At 36.7% G+C, this 26,183-nt stretch overlaps 1 protein-coding gene across 5 annotated transcripts in view; it reads left to right on the top strand.

Moving 5' to 3' along the window:
* PIAS1 (protein inhibitor of activated STAT 1) overlaps positions 1-26,183 on the top strand; it is a 103,323-nt gene that overhangs the window by 55,013 nt on the left and 22,127 nt on the right. For all 5 annotated transcript variants that reach the window (XM_084886959.1, XM_084886957.1, XM_084886958.1 and 2 more), the window contains 3 exons: positions 5,065-5,170; positions 16,920-16,993; positions 25,870-26,030. In XM_084886959.1, coding sequence (XP_084743085.1) covers positions 5,065-5,170; positions 16,920-16,993; positions 25,870-26,030 — 341 coding nt within the window. The remainder of the gene's footprint in view (positions 1-5,064; positions 5,171-16,919; positions 16,994-25,869; positions 26,031-26,183) is intronic.

Raw genomic sequence — 26,183 nt, 5'->3', positions numbered from 1 at the left:
TTTTATCTTTTTAAAACTCTTTACCAATTTTAATAGGTAAATAATGGCACCATATTGCTTTAATTAATACTCCTTTTATTATTACTGACATTTAACATACTTTGTGTTTGTGATTATTTACATTTTAAAATCACACTTATATTTTTCTATTGATGTTTTCCTTATTGATTTATAAATTCTTAATATATTAAGACTTAACACTTCCTTGACATGTTGCAAATATTAGTTTCTAGTTTGTATGTCTTTTATTTTTATTTATGTGGTTATTTATGGAAGATTTAAATTATTATGGAGCCAGTTTTTTCCTTTATAGTGTTTGCCCCTCGCCCCCATTAATGCTTGCTTAGTCTTATCAGCCCTTCTCAAGATTACATAAATACTTGTTTATATTTTTCTAGAATTTTGAAGTTTCTTGTTTTATCTTAAATATGTAATCCATCATAAATTTATGTGTGGTATGAAATAAGAATTTACTTTCACCTTTTAATCAGACAGTTGTGTTCTAATACCACTAAATAAATGCCAATTGAGAAGTCATCAGTATTTGATTTTTATTTATCCTGGGTATGTTAATGAACTTTTTAAATATTGTTCCTTTTCTGGAACAATTTCATTGTTTTTTATTATTTCAGTTTTATGATATGCGCTCATATCTTCACTAATTCATTTGAAATTTATTGAATGCTTACTATATGGCATGCACTCTACAAGGAAAAAAAAGTATTGCTCTTTTGGAGCCTTAAATCCAGGGGCCAGGTGGTCACACACAAAAAGGTGAACTTGTTTATCTTAAGTACTATAAAGGAGAGGTGTGTGGTGATTTTAGATTGCATTAAAGGGTATTGTGAACTAGAGAGAGAGGGGTCAGGCAGGGCTTCCGTGATGAAGTAGTTACAGAGCCAAGAGCTGAGAGAAGAGTAAAAGGAATCAGGCAAAAGGTTCAAAGGAAACAGCCTGCACAACAGCACAAAAGCTGTTTCCAAGGAACTGAAAGGGAGACACTGTGGGTAAAGTGCAGAGAATGGGGACGAGCAATATACACAATGAGCCTGAGAGGTAGAGTATGAGAAGCTAAGGGAAGCGTTTCAAAAAGGAAGGAGATGGTAAGGAGTATTGAACAGACATTGAGAAATCAAGAATATTGAAGTCTAAAAGATACCCTTTGCATTAGTAATGTAAAGGTAGCTTTATTTAGCAGGAGCTCTTTTGGTGGATGGTGGGAGGAGAAGCCAGATGGCGACCAGGTGGAGAGGAGGCAGTAGAGAGAGTGAGTTATAGAAGTGTGGCTGGAGGGAGATGTGAAAAGTATTTTTTATTTTAATGGGAGAGTCTTTAACATGTTTTAAAGATTCTCCCTTTTGAGAGGAAGAGGTTACCATAAGTACACAAGAGAAACAGAAAGAAAGTATAGTCAATAGTAAACTGCCTAGTAACACAGGATAGTTAGGAGGCGCAACTTTATTTATTGGAAAATAAAAGGACTGGATAAGGTAAACAATTGATACTGGAGAGATGAGTAAGTTCTGATCTGATTACTTGTTTATGTTTGTGGGATAGGAAGTGAGATAAGCCGGCTGAGAGTGAGGAAATAGGGGCTTTAAGGAGAGTGGACATGTTGGAAAAGTAATCGCAGAGAGTGAGATGTACTCCTGTATTACTTCCCTAAATCTTATTTATTGTTAACTTATTTAAAAGCCAGTTATTGAATATTTACTTAATGCCGAATCTCATATATTGGTTTCAGTAGCTTTTTAGTTGGTTTCTTGGTGTCTGGATAGGTAATTTTTAGTTTGAGATGCATCGTTATACAAATAATGATAATCCTAATACTTATGCCATATTTTCTTGTTCTGTTGTGCTGGCTAGAACCTTCAAAACAATGTCAAATAACATGAGTGCTAATGGACATTTCTTCACTTATTCCTTATGTTAATGAGAGTACTACTATTGTCATAACATTAAGTATTATAATAACTTAGTTTTTGATAAGTTTAATTATATCTGATGTATCTCTATATTCCTCTTTTACTGGATATCTTTGTGAGAAATGGATTTTGAATTTTATCAAAATCTTTTTTTACATCTGTCATGGTTATTATATTTGTTTCCTTTGCCTAATTAATGTCATTAGGTTTTCTGAAAATTTTAAAATATTTTACTTCTAGTGTACCCTGGGGTTTCCCTTTTTTGTCTCCATTTTCGAAGAGGGTATTGAAATGTTTGTTTTTTGTCTCTCTGTGAAAAAGATAATCTAGCAGGGAAGTGTAGTAAACACCAGGGTGTTTAGAGTGAACTATACACAAGGCTGACACTGTGGGGAGAGAAGAGAAATGTGGTCGCTGATATGTAACACCAAAAGAGGGGGATAAGATAACTCTGAGCCTTCCATACTCAGATAGTAGACAGTATTTTCAGTGGTTTGAAGGTGTACCAGGCAAGGTAAGACGTTGTGTAGACCCCCATCTACATGTTGGAGATCTTTGTTTTGAAGTAAAATGTTGAAAGTCCAAAAGATAATTTAGGTTGTCACTAGTTTTAATTCAACTTATAAAAATACTGTATTGTAACTTCTTATCCTACATCAGGTAGTCACAGCATTTAGCATTTATTAAAAGCTTATTGTAGAGAAGTTACTTAGATACTGGTATAAAGAACACTTAATGGGGTAGATTATTTGTTAATTATTAGAGGCCTGATGCATGAAATTTGTGCAAGAGTAGGCCTCCCTTCCCCTGGCTGCTGGCACCCCAGACCCGGGGTTCCCTAGCAGCCCCAGCTTTGTCTGGAAGGTCCTCTGGAAGGAGGTCTGGTCTAGTTAGATATTATGCTTTTATTATTATAGATGGCGAAAATATTCTATGAACTTGATAGACAGTTTTGAAGACTTTTGAAAAGCATTTGACAAAAACTCCAGTGTAATGGTATATATATACACACACACATATATATATATGTACGTATGTATATATATACCATAATATATATATTAGGTAGATTAATATATATATTAATAGTTGGAGTTAGGTAGTACTTTGAAGGGCTAGTTGGAATAATTTACCTAGAAGAGATACTGGACCACCATTAAGTTTTAGGGGGTTTACTACTGAATTTCCTTCATGTGATATAAATTTTAATTCAGTACAAGTGGCATTTGTTAATACCTGGTGTTATTTTTCCTATTGCTGCTTTTTTTCCCCCCTCTTATTTGGGTACATGTTTCAACTAGAGTGAGCATACCTTTTCACTGAACTTGCAGTTGTGGTTTCTACTTGATCTTTCTCTAAAATTTTATATAAAGCCTTAGGGTAATCCCTAGTTCTGAAGATTCAAGCTGTCAGTACATAATTTCACAGTGTTAATTAGTATTTCTCTAGTTTTTATTATATTTGAAACATTAATCAAATAAATAATAAAGGTGAATAAGGATTTTTTTTTCCTGAAAGAAGGCTTTCAATTTAATATTAGATTGGTACGTTTTATGCTTAAAATTTAGGTAAATTTTAAGGTTACCTGTACCTCATTAATTTTTAAATTTATTAGTGAAAGTAAATTAGCTTTGACACTTTATCTTTCCCCCCGGAACATGTGAACATGGATAGGTTTCTGAGCTCTAATTGTTGCCAAAAAAGTTAGGGAAAGCATTTTTAAAACTGTGGAAGTAACTGAGAGTTGAAATGTACTTTGGACTAGGTTAAGAGAGTCAAAGCAAACAGGGTTTGTGAAAGTAAGAACTGCAGAGAAGTATACTGGCCTTGGCTATTAAGTCCATTCTCCTGACATCCCTAGTCTTTCCTCTTGGTTTCTAGTGCCGACTCTATCACCAGGCAGATGCATGAGCATGAGCATGAGCAGATCACTTACCTTTTTGTGCCTTTGTTTCAACCCTTCACTTAGAAATATACTTATCTTACTGATTACTTATAGTCCTTCTGCAAGGTTTAAATGAAGTAGATAGTATATATTTAGTGCTTTGAAAACTGTAAGTGTAAGATAGAACATGGCAGTAACTATTTTTTCTTTTGCTTCTTTCCAAGTCTCTTGATCTTACTCTTGATTCCAACATCAAATGGAAAGTGGGCCTTCTCATTTGTCTTTCTTACCCTTCATAAGCCTCCGCCCTTCTTTCTTCCTCTTACTCAGTCACATGCCCTTCACTCTGCCTTGGCTTGTTGATTAACTATTTTCTTTGTCCCCCTTTCCTTCTTCCATATCTGGGTGGTCCATCTGTGGGTAATGGATATTCATCTGTTCATTTCCCAAACTAGCAGCTACTTGTTGAAAATATTTAATATTCCCTCTGCTTGTTGTGATAATGAACCAAGTAGGATTTTTTGAAGAACAGTTAAAGGCGTGGAGAGAGTTTAATTAGACTTAGGTTAGGAAGCCAATCTAATTTGTAATTTTTCAAATAAGCACTATTTTACATAGATCTATTACCTTCTGGTTCATGATGACTTTGATATACCATATTGGTGTTGGTTTATTTTTGGTTTAATATATTTTTATTGATTTTTAGAGAGAGAAGAAAGGTGAGGAATAGAGAGAGAGAAACATCAATGAGAGAGGAAGTCATCCAATGGCTGCCTTCTGTACAGCCCCCACTGGGGATTGAGCCCACAACCCAGGCATGTGCCTTCACTAGGAATCGAACCGGTGGCCTCTTGGTTCCTGGGTTGATGTTCAACCGCTGAGCCACACCAGCCAGGGTTGGTGTTGGTTTACATACATGCTTTAAATTGATTAGCTTCAAGCTTAAGTAGTTAGTTAATATAGAAGCATGAGAAATCTGGCTTTATCGCTTAAAAGTTGCAAACTTAGGGCAAGTTCTTTTACTTCTCTACACTTCACTTTCCTCATCCATCAGAGTAGTCTTATGACCACCTCAGCAGCTTTTTGGTTAGGATTAAATGAATTACTGTTCATGAAAACATCTAAGATAGTATATGACACACAGCAGGTGTTTTAACAAGAATTAGTTTTCTTTCCCTATCACTGTGGGATTAAAATACATGTAATACTTACTTACATATGTTGTTTGTGTTCTACATCTTTTTTTTTTTCCAGAACTATTCCATGGCAGTCTATCTTGTAAAACAGTTGTCCTCAACAGTTCTTCTTCAGAGGTTACGAGCAAAGGGAATAAGGAATCCGGATCATTCTAGAGCTTTAAGTACGTATAATAAACTTATTTCATTTGTGCAGCTGAACTATTTTGATAAAGGTTAGAGTAGTATATTCTCAACTCAAGAAATTTTAGGGTCTCTTTTTAATTTTTATTAGAGCTTATCATAGAACATTAAAAATACTGAAAACCTTGTTTTATGAGCTAGCATAAATTCAGACTTGAGTAATTTAATATCTTTGTCATGATCTATATTTTTCTGTATTTTACTGATCTTAAAATTAACTTTGTAAAATCAGTACATGAAAAGAATATTTTTCTAAAACTTCATTAAGTAAATGTTGAAGGAATTATAGGTGATATGAAGGAAATCTTTGCATAAATTTAATGAGAATTATTTTATATTTAAGGTTTACCCAGGAATAATGTGCAGGGATATCTAGTAACCATATCTTTGCATTAACAAAGTGAAAAGAGAGTCAGTGGGTCATAGAAATGATAAATAGGTTCTGCTGTGAATTTCACGTTCCTCATCTTCTATACTAATAAAAGGGTAAAATGCTAATTAGAGCAGGAGACCTTCTAGACGTCCTTCCGGACAAAGCCATGGCAGCAGGGCTGAGGCAGAGGTGGTTAGGGACAATCGGGCCAGGTGGGGAGGGCAGTTGGGTGTGATCAGGCTGACTGGGGGGACCATTGGGGTGAGCAAGCCTGCAGAGCAGAGAGGACAGTTGGAGGCGATTGGGCCAGCAGGGGGGTCAGTTGAGGGTGAGCAGGCTAGCGGGGGGGGGGGGGGCAATTGGAGGCGAGAAGGCCAGTAGCAATTGGGGACAAGCAGGCTGGCAGGTAGAGTGGTTAGGGGTGATCAGGCAGGCAGTCAGGCAGATGAGCAGTTAGGAGCCAGTGGTCCCGTATTGCAAGAGGGATGTCCCAGATTGGAGAGGGTGTGGGCTGGGCTGAGGGACGCTCCTCCCTCCCCCATCTATCCTCCCTCATGCATGACTTTCCTGCACCAGGGCCACTAGTGTATAGTAAGAGGTTTGTACCACACTGTTTCAAAAACCCCTTCAAAGTGTGGGCTCATAGGTGTGAATAATGAGATGGTTCATTTTGTCATGTTGAATTTGGGATATAGTAAGGTCTGCAAATTGACTGTTCTGGCCTCATTTTTTAAGGGTTAAGACCAGAGTTTAGCAGCCTTTCCAAAGAGATGAACAAGGATCTTCCTTTATTATCTTCTTTGTGAAAGATAGTTTTCATGGATGGATTTGGGAGTGGTGCTGGGTGCTTAAGGAGCAAACCTTTTGCAGACAGTTAGATTGTTACCCTTTAAGGATACTTGATGTGAATTGATTAATGAAGCCCACTATCGGATTGTAGTTAGGAACACTCTGGTGGAAAAAAGCAAAGTAGTTAAGGTCACTTTTCCTCTCATTTCTCTTTGTGGCATACGTAGCTTTTATGTTTTCTTGCTAACCTGTTTCTATGCCAGAGTAAAGGTCCCAGTTCCTCTGAATATCAGTATATCTACAATAATAGTGCATTGAAGGATTTTTCTGTATTAAAGGGGCTTTTTAAAAAGGCAAATAGCCCAGCTGGTGTGGCTCAGTGACTGAGTGTTGGTTGACCCATGAACCAAAAGGTTACTGATTTCATTCCCAGTCAGGGCATATGCCCCCATTGTGGGCTCCATCCCCATTAGAGAGGGTCTGTAGGAGGTAGCCAATCAGTGATATTTCTCATTGATGTCACTACCTCTATCCCTCTCCCTTCCTCTCTAAAAATCAATTAAAATTATTTAAAATAAAAAGACAAATAATCCTGAGTTAAGAGAAGCACACTTCTGCTAGTGCCTCAGGAGGCATTCCTTTACAGGCAGTAGAGAACTGGAATGACAGCAATGGCATGGGAGTGGAAGCCACCATTTGTCAGGGACAAGGAGATAGTGGGGGATCCTCAAAGAAGAGAAGGATCAGACACCTGTTTTGAAGAAGAACAAGAGGGTTTTGTTTTTGTCTTTTTTATACTCTTGCTGACGTCCATTCTTGGTCATTCTACAGAGAATCTTTGTATTGGCCACATAGTGCTATAATTTTATCTAGTCAGAAAGTATTCTGGAATTAGGTGAGGAAAAGTGTGGAAAAGGTAATACCAAGAAATAAGGCAGACGAAGTTGTTATATTTAATAATTATAAGGCAAGCTGTCTCTGCTCAAGCTCTCAAATTGGAGCTGGAGCACCACCTGGAGGGAAGGTGATCCCAGAATTACCTTATTTTCAGGAAGTGGCCATTAGCAGCAAAAGTTACTTAATTGAAAGGCTATTTAATCTCTGATACGGTACTGAAGGCGGGCGAAGGGGGGTGAGGGGGGGTGGTGAAGGGTACTTGCAGACTGGGTAGGATTTTTGTGGCAGTTCATATCTTACCTTACTGGCCTAGGGAATCAAAAAACATTCATTTGGATCCCACCAATAAGACATTTATTTTAAGAAAGAGAAAAATTGTTTGCCTTTATGCTATCTGTTTGCCTTTATAACTTTCGAAACAAATTAACTGTGTAATTAAAAGATTACGTAAAGGAACTTGACAGAAGAAAATGTTGGCAGGTTTTTCAGATATTTTTGAATAATCAAGTTACTTATAAATATGAGTCATTCTTTTTAAGAATATGTTTTTATTGATTTTTAGGGAGAGAGAGGAAGGGAGAGGGAAAAGAAGGTAGAAACACAAAAGTTAAGTGATCATTAACCGACTCCCTCCTGCATGCCCCCCTACTGGGGATCGAGCCCACAAACCTAAACATGTGCCCTGACATAAAATCTAATCAGTGGCCTCCTGGTTCATGGGTCCACACTCAACCACTGAACCACACCAGCTGGCAGGTCGCTCTTAATTTTATTAATAAATTCTACTGGCAAAGTTTTAATAGTCAAATCAGACACTTTTATGTTTTTGAAAGAATAAAGTTGATAGTATTTAGAACTTTCACAGAGAAATCCATCCTTCATTCAGTAGATTTAGCAAATTTTTGTATTGTGGTTTCCACCTTTGTGGAAACATCTATCACATAAACAGTCAATTACTAATTCTTAGTCAAGTTCCAATTTCCTCTCTCACGTCCTTTCAGTAATCACTTTATACCTTGACCATACTTGACTCAAACACTGTTCTTCCTCTTATCTCAGCACCTGCCCATGCAAAAAAAATTGGAACTGCAAAATGTTTAGAATTTTCTAAACTGCCCATTTCTTCCTTACTTAGTGCTACCATAACTACTTTTCAGCGTATTTGTACCTATAGCCAACCTTACTTTATTTTCTTCAGTCTCAAGAAGAAATGTCCCTTTTCCTGCTCAAAGTTAATTTTTTAAAATATATTTTTCTTGATATCAGAGAGGAAGGAAGAATGAAAGAGAGAGAGAAACATTGATGATAGAGAATCACCGATCGGCTGCCTCCTGCACGCCCCACACTAGGGATCGAGCCCGCAACCTGGGCATATGTGCTGACTAGGAATAGAACTGTAACCTCCTTATTCAAAGGTCAACGCTTAGCCACTGAGCCATGCCAGCTGGGATCCTAGTTAATTTTTATTCATTTATTTTTCTTATTCAAGAAGTTATATTAAGAGTCTACTATGTTCCAGGCACCAAGCATTAAGCAAGACACACACAGCTTCTGCATCCCCTAGAAGTTAGCAGTCTGGTGGAAAAGACAACTAAATTATTGCATAAGTTATTAATGAGTTAATAGGTGTGACATGTGCATTGAAGAAGAAAGACAGGGAACTCTGGAGGTAACAACAGAAGAACATAGTCCTCTCTGGTGCTATGATGTTTAATGCAAGATTATAAGGATGATGATGAATTAAGTAAGCTCCATGGTAGGAGGAGGATATGCCAAGAGACAAGGCCAGTGGAGCTGGAGTGGAGAGAACAGGAGGAGAATGGCCAGAGAGATAGCCATGAGGTGAAGTCATATAGGTGGTAGAAAGATAGATGATAGGAAACCCATAAAGGATTTTTAAGCAGAGTGACATGATCATATTTGGACAATAAAAAGATAACTTTGATGACTGAATCAGCCTCAATTCAGTAAGGCTGATACAGTGAGGCCAGTTAGGAACCTATTGCACAGGTAAGAGATGATAGTTTCTTAAAAGGGTACTGGTGGTGGAAGTAGAGAAAAGTTGACAGTTTGAGAAATGTTGAAGGGTAGAAATGGTGGATTGCATGTAGAGGAGTGAAGAAAAAGGAGAGGTCAGGGAGGATTTCTAGGCTTCATAAGCACCACATTACATGGGGTGCCATTTACTGATATGGAATACAGTGCTGAAATGCTCAGGTTGCAGGGAAAAGGTGAGACCATTCTTAGACTTTTGGTATTGAGATATCTATGGGACATCCAGAAGGAGATGCTCAGAAACCATATTAAGAGATCTGGCTCCCTCATTTAACTGCTCTGGGTCCTGTCCTCCCTCTCTATAGGCTCTTCCTGTCATCCTTCCTTATTGAGTTCTTTTCATCCTTTAAAACATAAAAAAAAACAAGCAATTCTTTAGAGCTCTGGGTTCCCTCTATTCTCATCCTAGTTTCTTCAATGAGCAGTATGTACTTGCTCTTTCTACCTCCTCACTATAAGACATTGTTATCTTTTATTGATTTTAGAGAGAGGGGAAAGGAGAGAGAAACATTGATTGGTTGCCTGCACCCCCTTAACTGGGGATCAAATACACAATTCAGATATGTGCCCTGATCAGGAATCAAACTCACAACTTTTGATCAAGTGTATGGACCAATGCTCCAACAGAGTCACATTGGCCAGGGTAACCAATTGTGAACTTTTAACTCTCATCCTTCCACTGAAATAGCTCTGATATGTGTCACAAACCACCAATCTGATTGCTAAATTTTACATTTTATCTTTTTAGTTCTTGGATTTTTGTGTGTGTGTTTCATATCAACTACTTTCTGCTTGGAATTTTCTTCTCTGAATGTTACTTCTCAATACTTGTCTTCAATAGATTCTCTTAAGGGAAGCATGCTAAATGTTTGTTTTCTCTAGGATTTCATTCTTGGTCAAGTTTTGTATATACTTTCCCTAGAGATAATTATATCAACCACTCTTATACATATCTTCACCCCAGACCTTCCCCTGAATTTCAAATATAGATATGCATAACTAACTGCCTTCACAGAAACATTCTACTGGTTCTTCAATTTTAAGTATTTAAAACTGAACTCACCAAGTTCTCTCAAACTTTATACCCTAAATGTTTCTCAGATCTGTCTTTTTATTCTCCCTGTTCTTATTTAAGCGCTCATATTCTGCTTTTATTTTAAAAACCTTTTCTTAGCCCTAGCCGGTATGGCTCATTGGATAGAGAGTTGACCTGCAGACTGAAGGGTCCCAGATTTGATTCTGGTCAAGGGCACATGCCCAGGTTATTGGGGTCAATGCCCAGTGGGGCATGCAGGAGGCAGCCGATCAATGATTCTCATCATTGATGTTTCTATCTCTCTCTCTCATTTTCCCTTCCTTTCTGAAATCAATAAAAATATATGGGGGCGGGGGGGGGGAGGCACATAAACCAACTGTCATTATCCTATCTAATAATAGAATAATACGCAAACTGACCATCACTCCAACACACAAGATGGCTGCCCCCATGTGGACACAAGATGGCTGCCACAAGATGGCCAGCAGGGAAGAGTAGTTGGGAGGGACCAGGCCTGCAAGGGAGGGCAGTTTTGGGTGACCACGCCGGCAGAGGAGGGAAGTTGGGGGTTACCAGGCCTACAGAAGAGGGCAGTTAGAGGCAAATAGGCTGGCAGGGGAGCAGTTAGGCATCAATCAGGCTGGCAGGGGAGTGGTTAGGGGGTGATCAGGCTGGCAGGCAGAGGTGGTTAGGGGCAATCAGAAAGGCAGGCAGGCAGCAGTTGGGAGCCAGCAGTCCTGGATTGTGAGAGGGATGTCAGACTGCCCATTTAGGCCCTGTCATACCGAGATCAGGCCTAAACGGGCAATTGGACATCTCTTGAGGAGTCCCAGATTGGAGAGGGTGCAGGCTGGACTGAGGGATTCCCTCCCCTGCACAAATTTTGTGCACCAGGCCTCTAGTTAAAAATAAATAAATAACCTTTTCATAAGTAACTTATTCCTCTCCTTTCTTGGCTCCTCTTCATATCTCTTCTAGTAGTAACCTAAGTGATTAATACAGGTCTAATCCTATCTTTATTCCTTTGCAATTCATTTCCTCTTAACACCAATGGAATAAAACATCCAACTTCGTTAGCATGACATGTGCAAGCTTTCCAGGGTGTGGCACCTACTTAGTACTTTCCAATGTCATCTGTGTTCACTTTTCTTCTTGTACTTTATATTTAAAAATACTGTGTTCTTTTCTTTTTCCTCACTACTTTGCAAGTATTGTTCTCTATGCTTCAAAACTTCCCTGTTGCCTCTTTTGCCTAATTTCAGTTATTCGTGATGCTTCACTTTTCCCACAAGGTTCTCAGGACCCTCCAGAGTAGATGAGTTGACTTTTAGCTGGCTTTCCGGACTTATTTCCATCAGCATCTTTACTCCCTACTAGACCATGAGTTCCTTTTAGCAGGAATTTAATCTTATTTTTCTTTGAATTCCTAGTGTTTTGCACATTGCTGGGCACATAGTAGATCCTCAGATTTTTGTTGATGTAAACTGTAAAAAGGGATCTACAATAAAAGTCAGGTCTCTGTACCTGTTTCTTTGCCTATAAAATGAAATAGTGGATTAACATGTTCAGTTGTTCCCAGCCTTAAAATTCTAAAAGGATGAATATAAAATAATCTAATATTAAGGAAGGATAGAAATTACTTTTAGAAAACAAGCCTAGTACAGCATTGCCTAATAGAACAATCTGTGATGCTGGAAATGCTCTGCATTTGTTCTGTCCCATATGGCAGCCACCAGCAACATGTGGCTATTGCACACTTGAAATGTGGCTAGTGCAACAGAGGAACTGAGTTTTAAATTTTATTAAATTTAAATTTAAAAATAGCTACTTGTGACTAGTAGCTAACTCTCATAGCTTGTGACAACAGGAATTTGTAAAAGATTAATTTTAAATGTGTCTAGCTGTAACTTTAGTATATAGCTCATATAATGAAATACTATTACCACTGAAATTCACAGTGATACAAGAAAACTCTAAAACTTCCAGAGGCTTCTCACGTTTTGGATGATATAGCAGGATGAATATCATGTCTTATTTTTATTTTTTATTCCCTTGCCTACAAAGAATAACAATACTTTATTTTTCCTCCATACTGTGATTAAATTTAACGTAGTAATTTCCCCCCTTTCTTTCAGTTATGTTTATTGAAGTATAGTTTACAAACAGTAAACAATTACCTTTTTAAGTGGACAGTTTGATGAATTTGACAGATGTATGCTATCATGAACCACTGTCACAATCAAAATATAGAACATCCTCCACCACAGAAAGCTCCTCCCCTGTGGCTCTTTGCAGTCCATCTCATTCCCTTATCTCTGGTCCCCTTATCTCTGGTCCCCAGTGATGTGATTTCTGTGTCTGTAGTATTATCTTGTACAGATGTCAAATATTTGAAATGCTACAGCATGTACTCTTATGTACCCTTTTTTGTCTGCCTTATTTCACTTAATGTAATGCTTTTGAAGTTCATCCATGTAGTTTTTCCTCTTTATGTGTACCATAATCTGTTCATCCATTTATCAGTTGATTTACATTTAGATTATTTCCAGTTTTGCGCTGTCCTGAATAAAGGCTGCTAAAAGACTTATATTTTTAATATGAATATCCCAGTTTTGTAGATAGACATTTTCATTTCTCTTGGGCAAATATTTAGGTCTGGGATTTCTGAGTCATATGATAAGTGTATGGAATACAGATTAGCAGTGTCTTACAAAGTGTATATACTATTTTTGCATTCCCCCCAATGATATATGAGATTTTTGAGTTGTTGCCAATCCTCACTAGCTGTTTATATTGTCAGACTGCTTTGATTTTAGCCATTCTGGTCAGTGTGTAGTTGGTATCTCATTTGAGTTTTAATTTGCATTTTCCTAATGATTAATGATGTTAAACATCTGTTCATGTGTTCATTTGCCATCTTTTAGGTTCTTTGATGAAATGTCTATACAAATCTTTTCTCCATTTCTTTTTATAGTTTGTACTTTTTAAGTTAATGTTTGTATATGATCCAGTGTAAGGTTCATTTCTCCCCATATAGTTGTTTCAATATTTGTTAAAAAGACTTATCTTTTCCTCCATTTAATTAGCGTTAGTCCAATATAGAAAAAATAATACATAGTGACCAAATAGAGCTTATTCCAAGAATAGTAGGTTGATACAACATTCTGAAATCAGTCAGTATAATTCCCCTTCTCAACAAACTAAAAAAGAAAAAGATCATATGATCATCTTAACTAATAGATGCAGGAAAGGCATTTAGTCAAATTCAGTATCCATTCATTATAAAAATCTCAGCAAAATAGAAAGAAAGGGGAATTGTTTCTGTGTAATAAAGGCTATTTATAAAAAGCCTGTAACTAATATAATAGTTAGTGAAAAACTTGAATGCTTTACCTCTAATGGAAACAAGACAAGGATATCTGATGTTAATACCTCTCTTCAGCATTACCCACAAGATTGTAGCTAGCACAATAAGACAAGACAAGAGAAGAATTCAGATTAGAAATTAGTAAATAACTATTTTTTCTTACTTGAAAATGATTTCATTGTCTATGTAGAAAAAAATCCTAAAGAATCAATAAAGATCAGCGAGAACTAATATGTGAATTTAGCAAAGTTGCAAAGTACATGATAGATTTATAAAAATAAATTGTACTTCTCTAGCAGTAAACCATTGGAAATTGAAATTAAAAAAATAAGAATTTACTGTGACATCCAAAAATATCAAATACTTCAGATATATTGCACAAATATGTGTAAGATTTGTATGCTGAATAATACAAAATGTTTCTGAAATTAAAATAAGACCTGGATAGCCCTGGCCTGTGTGCCTCGGTTGAGTATCATCCCATGCACTGAAAGTTTGTTGGTTTGATTCCTGGTCAGGGCACATGCCCAGGTTTCAGGCTCAGTCCTCCATAGGGGGTGGGGGAGGCAGCCAGTCAGTGTTTCACATTGCTGTTTCTCCCTCACATCGATGTTTCTCTTCTCTTTTTCCTCTCCTTTCCTCTCTTTCTACAAATCAGTAAGATAAAATAAGGCCTGAATAATATATAGATGTACTCATTGTCATTGGGGAGATGTCGGTTCTCTCCAAAGTGATCGGTAGATTAAATATAATCAAGATTGTAGTAAAATCTTTAAAAGTATCTTTACATGAAAGGATTGGCTTAGATTGAGTTTATAATGGCAAAGGTGAAAGACAAAGCTTTTTTTATTTTATTTTAAAATAAAATTGACAATCTGATTCTAAAATAATTTCAGGAAATTATCCCACCTCTGAACATGCAAATCACATTTTGTTTTAAGTAACGATACCTAATATTTATTGAGTATGATGTTAGATTATTTTAAAGCATTTTTATATATGTAAATATATAATTTAATCTTTAAAATCGTGTTATGAGGGACTATTATTTATATATACAAGATGATGAAACTGAGGCAGAGAGATTGAATGACTTGACTAAGGTTTGAATTCTAACCTAGGCTGGCTTTACACGTTGGCTTTACTACTACCTCAGGTTGCCTCTCCTGTTTCAGTTTCTTTTCAAATTGCTAAACACTGAACTTTGTGTAGCATCAAGCTCATATTGTGAACTATACTATTTCTTCATTTAAATGGAAGCTTATATAGACAAAATCCAAAGTCAGATACTGTTCCTATTGCCGTTTGTATGGTGGGTGCTGGAGGGATGTTTGGTGAAGGCATACAGAATGGTTAGTGATCACATTAGAACTCCATTTGCATGTTTATTTTCTGACAGTTAATTGCTGTCCTTAAAAAGATACTATTTGTTAAATGTACCTTTATAAGAAAGAGTTGACTAAGATTGGATCTATAGTAGGAAAGTCATACTTTTTATAATTTTCATATGATATTAGCACAAATGATGTGACAACCATATTTTACAAACTAAAACCTAGGGATTTTATGACCTTTCTGCTATGAGGCAGCCAATGAGTTATATAGATTTAAAAATTTGGAATTTCCAGGCCATGAAATGACTTTTTAGTCTGACATCAGAATTACATCTGCAGCTTTTTTTTTTTTTAATATATATACATTTTATTGATTTTACACAGAGAGGAATTGAGAGGGATAGAGAGTTAGAAACATCGATGAGAGAGAAACATCTACCAGCTGCCTCTTGCACACCCTACTGGGGATGTGCCCGCAACCAAGGTATGTGCCCTTGACCGGAATTAAACCTGGAGCCAAACTGGTTTCAGCACATCTGCAGCTTTTAAAAAAACTCTCAGTTGGTGTCTCTCTTCTCCATTTTGATTCAGTGGGAAATTATAAGTTACAAAGCTCTACAGGTAGTTCTAATGTACAGCTTAGCTGAGATCCAGTGATTTATAGAGACAGTTGGATGAAATATCTAAGATTTGGACCATCTTAAAAAAAAAAATTCAGCCTTTGTGATCTCCGTGTTTAATAAAGGCAGGATTCTTAATTCCCATAAATAGTTTTCAGCACATAGATATCTACTCTGAAGTTATTCTTCTTTATCTGAGTACTTTTCCTCTCCCCATTTTCTTTACTATATGTTAACTATCTGTACACACTTAGTTGTACCACAGCTCTGAAATTCTGTGATTGGCTATGTACACAGCCACTCCATGTGGGCCACCCCCTTCTACACAAAGACTTTAAAATTATTGTGAAATAGTTCTAAATGTTACATTGAGGCATTTCTAGTCTCACTTCTATGTTAAAGTTTAATTGAAGTTCTAAGTTGTGGCTTTTAGCAGTAGCATATGCCTCAGGTTTCCAAATGAGAAGTATTAAAGACGTTATATTAGACTTAAAACAGAATAGCCATTAAAAGCAAAATTACTGCCCTGACAGGTGTTGCTCAGTAGTTAGAGCATTGATCCTTGGAATGATGTTTGTAAAGAATATGTGTTATCTGAGCTTTGGGAAAACTTTTAAATGTTAATTTTGTAGTAGCTGTTACTTTATTTTAAAATAATATTGATCATAATTTAAAAGAAAAAAGATATAAAATAAAACGGGCCTGCCACCAGTTGAATATATCGACCTTCTATAGAATTTCCTTTATGTTCTAACTGCAATGCAGTTTTTGCTCTGTAGATGAGAAATAGGAAATTTACAGGAAATGTAGTCAGTCTATAGATACACAATTGTTTTCCTCCCTTTGTTCATTGTAGAAATTATAAACCATATACTTTTTATATTTTCATTCAGTTGATTGGAAATTAATTGAACAGATTAGTTCCTTTTTTTAAAAAAATATGTTTTTTATTCTGAGAGAGAGAGAGAGCGAGCGCGAGCGAGAGAGAGAGGTCAGTATGAAAGAGAAACATCAATTGGTTGCCTCCTGCATACACTCCAGGTGGGATCAAACTGGAACCATGGATGTGTGTGCCCTGGCCAGGAGCCCAACCTCTCAGCACAAGGGACAGCGCTCAATTAACTGAGCACAACGGCCAGGGCTAGTTCCTTTTCTTTTTTTTTTTTTTAAGTTTCCTCATTTTAAATTCTTTTTCTTATATTGCATTAGTGATGTATCTTTCATAAACTTGTGTTTGTTTTCTCTTCAATGAATGCCAGTTAAAGAGAAATTGACTGCGGATCCAGACAGTGAAATAGCTACAACCAGCCTAAGGGTTTCTCTACTATGTCCAGTAAGTGTTAACTAATATTTGTTTTACATAAAACTTAACATACATATTCTCTTTTATTATGTATCTTCAGTATTTGAGAAATTTTCTTTACTTTTTAAATATGCCTACCTTTGTTACAGTTTATGAAGATGGAAAGACAAAATTACTACATGGTATTTGGAATCTAAACAAATTTATAGGTCTATAAAAATTTTCTACTCTTAGTAAAGCATTTAGATAACGCTTGTGATTGATTAATAATTGTCTCATCAACAAATGATAATTGCTGGCATAAATGTGGAGAAAAAGGAACCCTCCTGCACTGCTGGTGGGAATGCAGACTAGTGCAGCCACTGTGGAGAACAGTATAGAGTTTCCTCAAAAAGTTAAAAATGGACCTCCCATTTGACCCAGTAATCCCACTTCTAGGACTATATCCCAAGAAACCAGAAACACCAATCGAAAAGGATATATGCACCCCTATGTTCATAGCAGCACAATTTATAATAGCTAAGATTTGTAAACAACCTAAGTGCCCATCAACAGATGATGAGTAGATTAAAAAATTGTGGTACATCTACACAATGGAATACTACGCCGCTATAAAAAAGAAGGAACTTTTACCATTTGCAACAGCATGGATGGAACTGGAGAGCATTTTGCTAAGTGAAATAAGCCAATCAGAGAAAGATAAAGACCACATGATTTCACTCATATATGGGATATAATGATCAACATAATTGGATGAACAAAAATAGATCCAGAGACAAATGGCAGAGGAGGTGGGTGGAGGGGGGATAGAGAGCAACCCAAAGGACTTGTAACATAGTCAGTGGGCACAGACACGGGTGGTGGGAGCTAGCCTGGAGTGGGAATGGCTTGGGGGGAGGGTCAAGCGGGAGAAAAGGAGACATATGTAAAACTTTAGACAATAAATAAATACGTAATAAAAAAACAAAGGCATATTAAAAAAAGGAAGAGAATGTCTTAAATATTCCATAGGATTTAACACATGTAAAGCACATAGTTCTTTATTATTATTTGTATTATCATGATGATAAATAAACATGGCCAGATGGTCAGCTTTAAAACTTAAAAAAAAAAAAAATTGTCTCTTAGACTCAAGCGTAAATCTCCAAATAAAGAATGTTTATATCAGTGCATTTATAAGATTTGATTTTATTTTTTTTGAAAATATTTTTATTGGTTTCAGAGAAGAAGGGAGAGGGAGAGAAAGATAGAAACATCAATGATGAGAAAGAATCATTGGTCGGCTGCCTCTTGCAAGCCCCCTACTGGGGACCAAGCCTGAAACCCAGGCATGTGCCCTTGACTGGAATCGAACCTGGGACCTTTCAGTCTGCAGGCCGATGCTCTATCCACTGAGCCAAACAAGCAAGGGCTAAGATTTTATTTTTAAAAATAGTATCATATCCTTCCTTTTGAAGAAAATCTGGCCCTGGTTACCAATTTAACCATTTTGCCAACAGTGACTCCATTATAAGAATCTACCACTTAAAAAACTATTTTATTTAGCTTGAATAATTGAATTGATTATGCATATAAAATAAATTTGATATATTTTAAACCAGAAAATGAGGTCAAAATCAATAATTTGTGCAAAGTAAATATAAGCCCCAAGACATACCAAATAATTAAACTTGTGAAAAGTTTCCCCAAAATGTGTGCTAAAATTTATTTGTTACTTATTTGATATGATGAGTATGTGTTTTATACAAAAATATGTGAATAAGAGTAAATTACTTTGACATTCTTATTATCTTTTGTTGTAAAATTATAATCAAATTAATTATATATAAATTGGGAAGAAAGTGTAAAGAGGACACAGCTGTTTCCTGATTTGCCTGGATTGTTTAAGCATGCCTGATATGGAAAGTTTTTAACATTGAAATCCTACTAATCTTAAGATGAAGAGACAAAGAATTTAAATAGAGATTAAATACTATTTGTTCTAAATCTTAGTCTTTATAAAAACTCAGATACAATATGAAAATTCAGTAGCTTGTGAATTAATTTATAATACTGTACTGCACATAGACCTTTAAAAAAAAACTTCTTTTTGTTTATTAAACTTTTATTAATTATAGAAAAATATAGGTAAATTGATAAAAACCACCAAAATCCTATCATGTTGTATATATTATATATCTTTCTATTTTTTCATTCCTTACCATACCCATAGCTTAGGGAAAATATTTTGAATCCAGGCTCTTTATATTATTACTAGAGGCTCGGTGCATGGATTTGTGTACCAGTGTGGTCCCTCGGCCTGGCCTGCGCCCTCTCACAATCCAGGACCCCTCGGGGGATGTCGGAGAATCAGTTTCAACCCAATCCCTGCAGGCCAGGCTAAGGGGCCCCACCCATGCACGAATCCATACACTGGGTCTCTAATATGCATATAAGATCTTTGATTAAACTCTCCTTACCCTCCCCCTTTCTTCTGAGATTCATCAGTCTGTTCCATGTTTCCATGTCTGGTTTCCACTCCAGCGTTGAGCATATGCCCCCTGGTGGTCAGTGCACATCATAGCTACTGGCCAGTGGCTGATTGCTTAGACTTTTTCTTTTTCTTTTTCTTTTTTTTTTAACAGAGAGGAAGGGAGAGGAATAAACATCAATGAGAGAGAATCATCAATCAGCTGCCTCCTGCACACCTCCTACTGGGGCTGTGCCTGCAACCAAGGTACATGCCCTTGACTGGAATTGAACCTGGGACACTTCAGTCAACAGGCTGATGCTCTATCCACTGAACCAAACCAGTTAGTGCTGCTTAGGCTTAATACTTTACCAAATATATAATGTAATCATTGATCAGAACTGAGGGGAAAATAGGCAGCAACACAAAAATAGTAGTAGATTTTGATACCTCACTTTCAGTTATAGACATAACTAGGGAGAAGGTCATTAAGGAAACAGAGGATTTAAAAAAATACATTATATCTCAGCCCTAGCTGGTTTGGCTCAGTAGATTAAAATGTTTTTGGACTGGAGAGTCCCAGGTTTGACTCTTGCACATACCTCGGTTGCAAGCTCGATCCCCAGCCCTGGTCGGGCCCTGCAGGAGGCAACCAATCCATGTGTCTCTCTTACGTGATGTTTCTCTCTTTGTCTCTCCACTATCTCTAAAAATCAGTGGGAAAATACCTTTGGCTAAGGATTAACAAACACTATATGTCAATTGTACCTTAAAATCTTATACAGACTATTCTACTTAACCACAGCAGATTATGTGTTTTTCTCAACTATATGTGGAACATTCTCCAAGATAGACCACATGTTCGCCCACAAAACAACTTTTTAAAAAATATATATTTTTATTGATTTCAGAGAGGAAGGGAGAGAGAGATAGAAACTTCAAGGATGAGAATCATTGATTGGCTGCCTCCTGCACACCCCCTACTGGGGATCAAGCCGGCAACCCCAGGCATGTGCCCTTGACCAGAATCGAACCTGGGACCCTTCAGTCAACAGGCTGATGCTCTATCCACTGAGCCAAACCAGCTAGGGCCACATAACAACTCTTAACCAATTTAAAAATAAAGTCATACAGAGTATCTTCTCTGAACACAGAGGAATGAAGCTAGAAATCAATAGCAGAAAGTAAACAGGGAAATGCACAAATCACAAATACGTAGAAATTAAACAACATATTCTTTTCTTTTTTTGTATGTTTTTATTTATTTCAGGGAGAGGGAGATAGGAATATCAGTGATGAGAGTACTGACTCCTGGTTCATGGATTGGTGCTCAACCACTGAGCCACACCAACTAGGCTAAACAACCAATGGGTTAAAGGAGAAATTCCACATGGGAATGTAGAAAATATTTGGAGAACATATTAAAACAAAACCCAATATACCAAAACTTATGGGATACAGCAAAAACAGTAGGAGGAGGGAAGTTTATAGTACTAAATGCGTACATTAAAAAAGAAGAGAGTTCTCGAATCAACAGTCTAACTTACCTTAAGAAACTAGGAAAATAGCCCTGCCTGTTTGGCTCTGTGGTTGAGCATTGACCTGTGAACCAGGAGGTCACAGTTCTGTTCCCAGTCAAGACACATCTGGGTTGTGAGCTCAATCCCCAAAGGGAGTTATGTAAGAGGCAGCTAGCCGGTCAATGATCATTGACGTTTCATCTCTCTTTCCGTCTCCCTTCCTCTCTGAAGTCAATAAAAATATTTTTTTAAAAGAAACTATAAAAATAAACTAAACTCAAAGTCAGCAGAAGGATGGGAATAACAGATTTAAGCAAAGATAAAGAGAATAGAAAATAATAGAAAAAAATTAATGAGACCAAAAGTGGTTGTCTTTTTTAAAGATTGGCAAAAACTAGACTAAGAAAAAAAGAGGAAAGACTCAAGTAGCTGAAATTAGAAACAAATAAGGATTATAGGAGTCTACTTATGAACAATTGTATGCTAACAAATTGGATAACTTTCTACAAATATATAACCCACTAAGATTGAATCATGAAGAAATAAGAAATCTGAACAAAACTTCTAAATTAGGGATCAAAAACCTTCCAACAAAGAAAAGCTCAAGACCCTATGGCTTCACTGCAGAATCATACTAATCATTTAAAGAAGAATTAATACCAGTATTTTACCATTGTTCCAAAGAATTGAAGAGGAAGGAATATGAGTCCAATATTACCCTGATCCCCAAATCAGACAAAGATAAGCCAGGGGGGAAAAACTGCATACCAACATCCCTGATGAATATTGATACAAAAAAACCCTAAAAAAAATAATAGCAAACTGAATTCCCCAGCATATCAAATGTGTTATACACCATGACCAAGTGGAATTTATGGCTGGAACATACAAAAATTAATGTCATATACTACATCAACAAAATAGTATTGGAAGTCATAGGACAATAGACAGGGAAAGGACTAAGACATACAAATTGGAAAGGAAGAAGTAAAGTGATCTGTTCACAGATGACATGATTTTTTTATTATAGGATACCCTAAATATGCCAGAAAAACTGTTGGAATCTATAAACAAATTTAGAAAAGTTATAGGTTACAAATCCACAGTCAAAAAATTTGTTACATTTCTATATCATAACAATGACCAATCTGAAAAGGAAATTCAGAAAATAATCCCATTTACCATAGCATCAAAAAGATTATTTAGGAATAAACTTAAGGAGATGAAAGACTTAGAAATTGAAAACTTACAAAGCATTACTAAACAAATTCAAATAAAGTACAAATGAATGAAAAGACATCCCATATCATGGGTTTGAAAGACTTATTGTGTGGTCAAGGTGATCTACGGGTAGGGGATGTCAGAGAGCCGTTTCAGCCTGATCCCGCAGGCCAGGGCAAGGTACCCCACTGGTGCACAAAATCGTGCACTGGGCCTCTAGTATTATTGGAAATTGTTAATCACATTTTGCTTCTTGAACCTATTAATTTAGTGGGCCAGCTTTTAATTTTTCTTTCCATATTTCTCAGCTCCATTTTAGTTTCAACAATTTTTACCAGTTCATTTTAAACTGACACCTGCTTTTCAAAATTTGGGTTATAGAAAAAACTATGTAAAGCATAATTATAATAATTTTATGGATTTCTATATGGCTAAAGAGATAATTCCTTTACAATTACTTTGAAATGGAAAGGCAGTATATTTTCAGTATGTTTTTATTCTAAAAAGTAAAACTTAGTAATGACAATTCATCTATATATCAAATTTATAAAATAATAAAAGATTTGTCCCCTTTGAAATATGTAAATATGATATCTGACATTGCATTTCAACAGCCCAAAATAAGTGAGTATCTTTTTATGAGCTATTTAGCTAAAGGCAATGAAAATAATTGAAACTTTTTGTTCTTTGGGAATTTTCTTCATTCTGATTTATTAAAAATAGCTGGAAAAATATCTGAGAGCTTGCTTTGTGAGCTACTCCTCAGACCTGTAAATGCAAGTACAAGTTACTTGCCATTGATAGAAGAAAAATAAACTCCTTGGAAATTGCTTCATGAAATATTTATGATGAAGAAAAAGTTATGAAATTATTCTTTTTATAAGGAAAATACATATTTTATTGACTTTTTGGCTCCTTTTGATATAAACTGGTTTAAACATACCTAGCTTGGGTATTTTCTCTTGCACCTTAATCAGTTAGTTACTAATATAGCACGATTTTCCTAAATAATAAAAGCTAATATGCAGATCAACCGAACACAGAGCGACCAGTTGCTATGATGCACACTGATTACCAGGGGGCAGACGCTGTTGAAGCAGAAGGCGTGCTCACGGCTGGTGAGCGCAGCAGTGGTGGTGGGAGCTTCTCCTGCCTCCACAGCAGCACTGAGGAACTCGAGGGGTCTGTCCAGCTGCTGGCTTAGGCCCGCTCCTGTGCCAGCAGTGGGACATTGCCCAAGGGGTCTCAGACTGCAAGAGGGTGCAGGCCGGGCTGAGAAACACTGTCCTCCCCCCATCCCCAGTGCACAGATGCTGTTCTCCAGGCCCCTGGTGTTATAATAATATTAGTGGCATTAGTAAACTCACTTGGGAGTTGTTTTCTCAGTGTTTATTTGCAAATGATGCATATATCCACCACATCCTCTAAAAGGAAAGGGGAAATTTGTAATTATAAAATGAAGATATTCAAAGCTCAGTTTCTGTCTGATACCAGGTAAAAGAAACCAGTATCCATTTGTAGATAAGTGTGGAATTTAGTGATTGCTTTTAAAAATCAGGAACATGAGGAGGATTAGCAAACTTTGTGATTCTTTAAAGCTAGGCATTTATGTGACAGCTAATAAACAAGACATTTGAAAGTGAACTTTTCCTTTGCTGTACCTGTTTATAAATGTTCTTCCTGTGCTGTTCATGTAGCAGTGTTCCTTAAAAACTGTAGGTAAATTTGTCAGTGTGGCTGCTCAATTCCAGACTCCTACTCGGGACTGGTTAGGAAGTGGTGCATACAGCCTGAGCACACTACATGAATAGTGACTAAGACTCCTCCCTCAGCATAGCTGAAGCCTTATCACTACACCAGACCGCCTTCCTACTATATAGATGGCACATTTCCAAGTGCCAAGGACAAGGAGATTAAGCCAATACGCTTCTAGTAGGAGGGGACACGCACATAAATGAATAGTATGATCATGATCATATATGCATGGTAGAGTTGGAAGTATAGAGAAAGCTGTCCGTTTTCTCTGTGTCCCTTCTGTTCATACTTCTCATACTGTAAACTGGCATTACTTCCTTCTCATAAGTTTATAGCACATCTGTGTCCTTTTTTTATTCTTCATCACTGCATCCTGTTGAAGTCAAGAGGAAACAGTGTTACTTAGAGATAGAAAAACAAGCCCAGAAAGGGTAAGGGCCTTTCCAGAGGCACAGTAAATAATGGTTAACAATAATTTAGGGCCCCAAGTGACAGTAAATTTCCTTAGTAGACTAGGAAATTGCATATTTCCCTGAAATTATTCTAAGCCAAGAATCGTTTCCTCCTTTTTTCCCCTCATGTATTTCATGATCTTTTTCAAGTTTTTATATTTTCTAAGCTTGCAAATGTGTAGAAAATCTTTTTCTGGTATTCAGCATAATGTGGTTATTGAAAATAGATAACTTCTATACTGAAGGCATACCTCAGATTCTGCGTGTTCAGCTCTAAACCATCACAGTATAGTGAGTCGTCTATTTCCAGTGGAGGGTCTTGTCTTCAATTTGTGAAAAAACGCACATCTGTGAAACACTATAAAGCAAGGTGCACTAACACAAGGTATGCCTAGATATGGCCAGTGTGGCCTCTGTGGACCCCACAGTGGAAATCAGCTGCACTGTACAAGGTGTTCTTCAGGGAAAATGCATGTGATTTGGCAGCTCCCTGTGGGAAGATCAATGGATGGCTTCTCTGCCTTGGGCCAAAGCTAACAGCTCAGGGACCAGATGAAGCAGATTTTATTGTGCATAGGACAGACTCGGCCTGTGTCAGCTTAAGCAACAGTTGCAGGGCAGGAAGATAAAAATCTCATAACGTGCTGGAGGTGCTGGAAATCCTGGAGTGTTTGCTAAATTGCTTGTGGTGATGCCCTGTGGGCGGGCACACAGAAAGCGCACACACTTGCCTGCCTTCTCAGAGCTGTCATTCAGTAGTTAAGTCAAACATTGTGGGGAATGCATGTCATTCATTTCATTTTGACCTGGGTACTACTCTCATTCAGGTATCAGGTTGATAGTAATGTCATTGTATCTGTATACTGTACTGCAATATTTACCAAGACATTCTTTTTTCCTTTCCCAAATTGCTAGTAAAAATGGTTCTAATTGTTTTGAATCAGGGATTATTTTAAGAATTTAGGGGAAGCACTCTTCTGGGAAAATGCACATACTTGAAAATTTTGACATATTCATTTTATATATTGATTTATTGATCAAGAGGGAGAGAGAAGAACATAAATGATGAGAATCATCAGTGGGCTGCCTCCTGCAGGCCCCCCACTCAGGATTGAGGCCGCAACCTTGGGATTTGAACTATGCCTCCTGGTTCATAGGTCAACACTCAACCACTGAGCCATGCATACCTGGCCAAAATTTTACATATTTCAAGAAGTTCATGTCCCCTCCTCCCCGAAAAAAACCTATCTGTGAGCTGTAGAGTGAGGGTAAATAACCCTTGCTGTAAACTTTACATAGCCACTATGTTTAATATCTAAATAAGTTCTATAATTTTAATAGTTGTTTTATAGAAAATATGTTTAATGTTCTTCCATATTGACGAAAAGTAAACAATGCTTTAAATCAGAACACATATATACAATACATTGTGTATCAGGAAATATTTATCAAAACTTAAATTTTGAATAACAGTTGTCTAATATTTACTTTTGTCTCCCTTTTTTAAAGCTTGGTAAAATGCGGCTGACAATTCCATGTCGGGCCCTTACCTGTTCTCATCTGCAGTGTTTTGATGCAACTCTTTATATTCAAATGAATGAGAAAAAGCCAACCTGGGTTTGTCCTGTCTGTGATAAAAAGGCTCCGTATGAGCACCTTATTATTGATGGGTATGTCACTTAAAAGTTTTTCCTTGTATTGGAGTTATCTGGGTTTGTTATTTATCAGGTCAGATTTTCTGAATTACCTATTTTTAGGATTTTCATGATTCTACAAATAGTATTTTTCAAACTACATACTATTAACATTTTCTCTTTTTAACT

Source organism: Pipistrellus hanaki (assembly GCF_964339955.1).
Source record: "Pipistrellus hanaki genome assembly, chromosome: 1".
Lineage (NCBI taxonomy): Eukaryota > Metazoa > Chordata > Mammalia > Chiroptera > Vespertilionidae > Pipistrellus > Pipistrellus hanaki.
The sequence above is the reverse complement of the archived record's forward strand: the minus strand, read 5'-3'. Positions and strand labels throughout refer to the sequence as shown.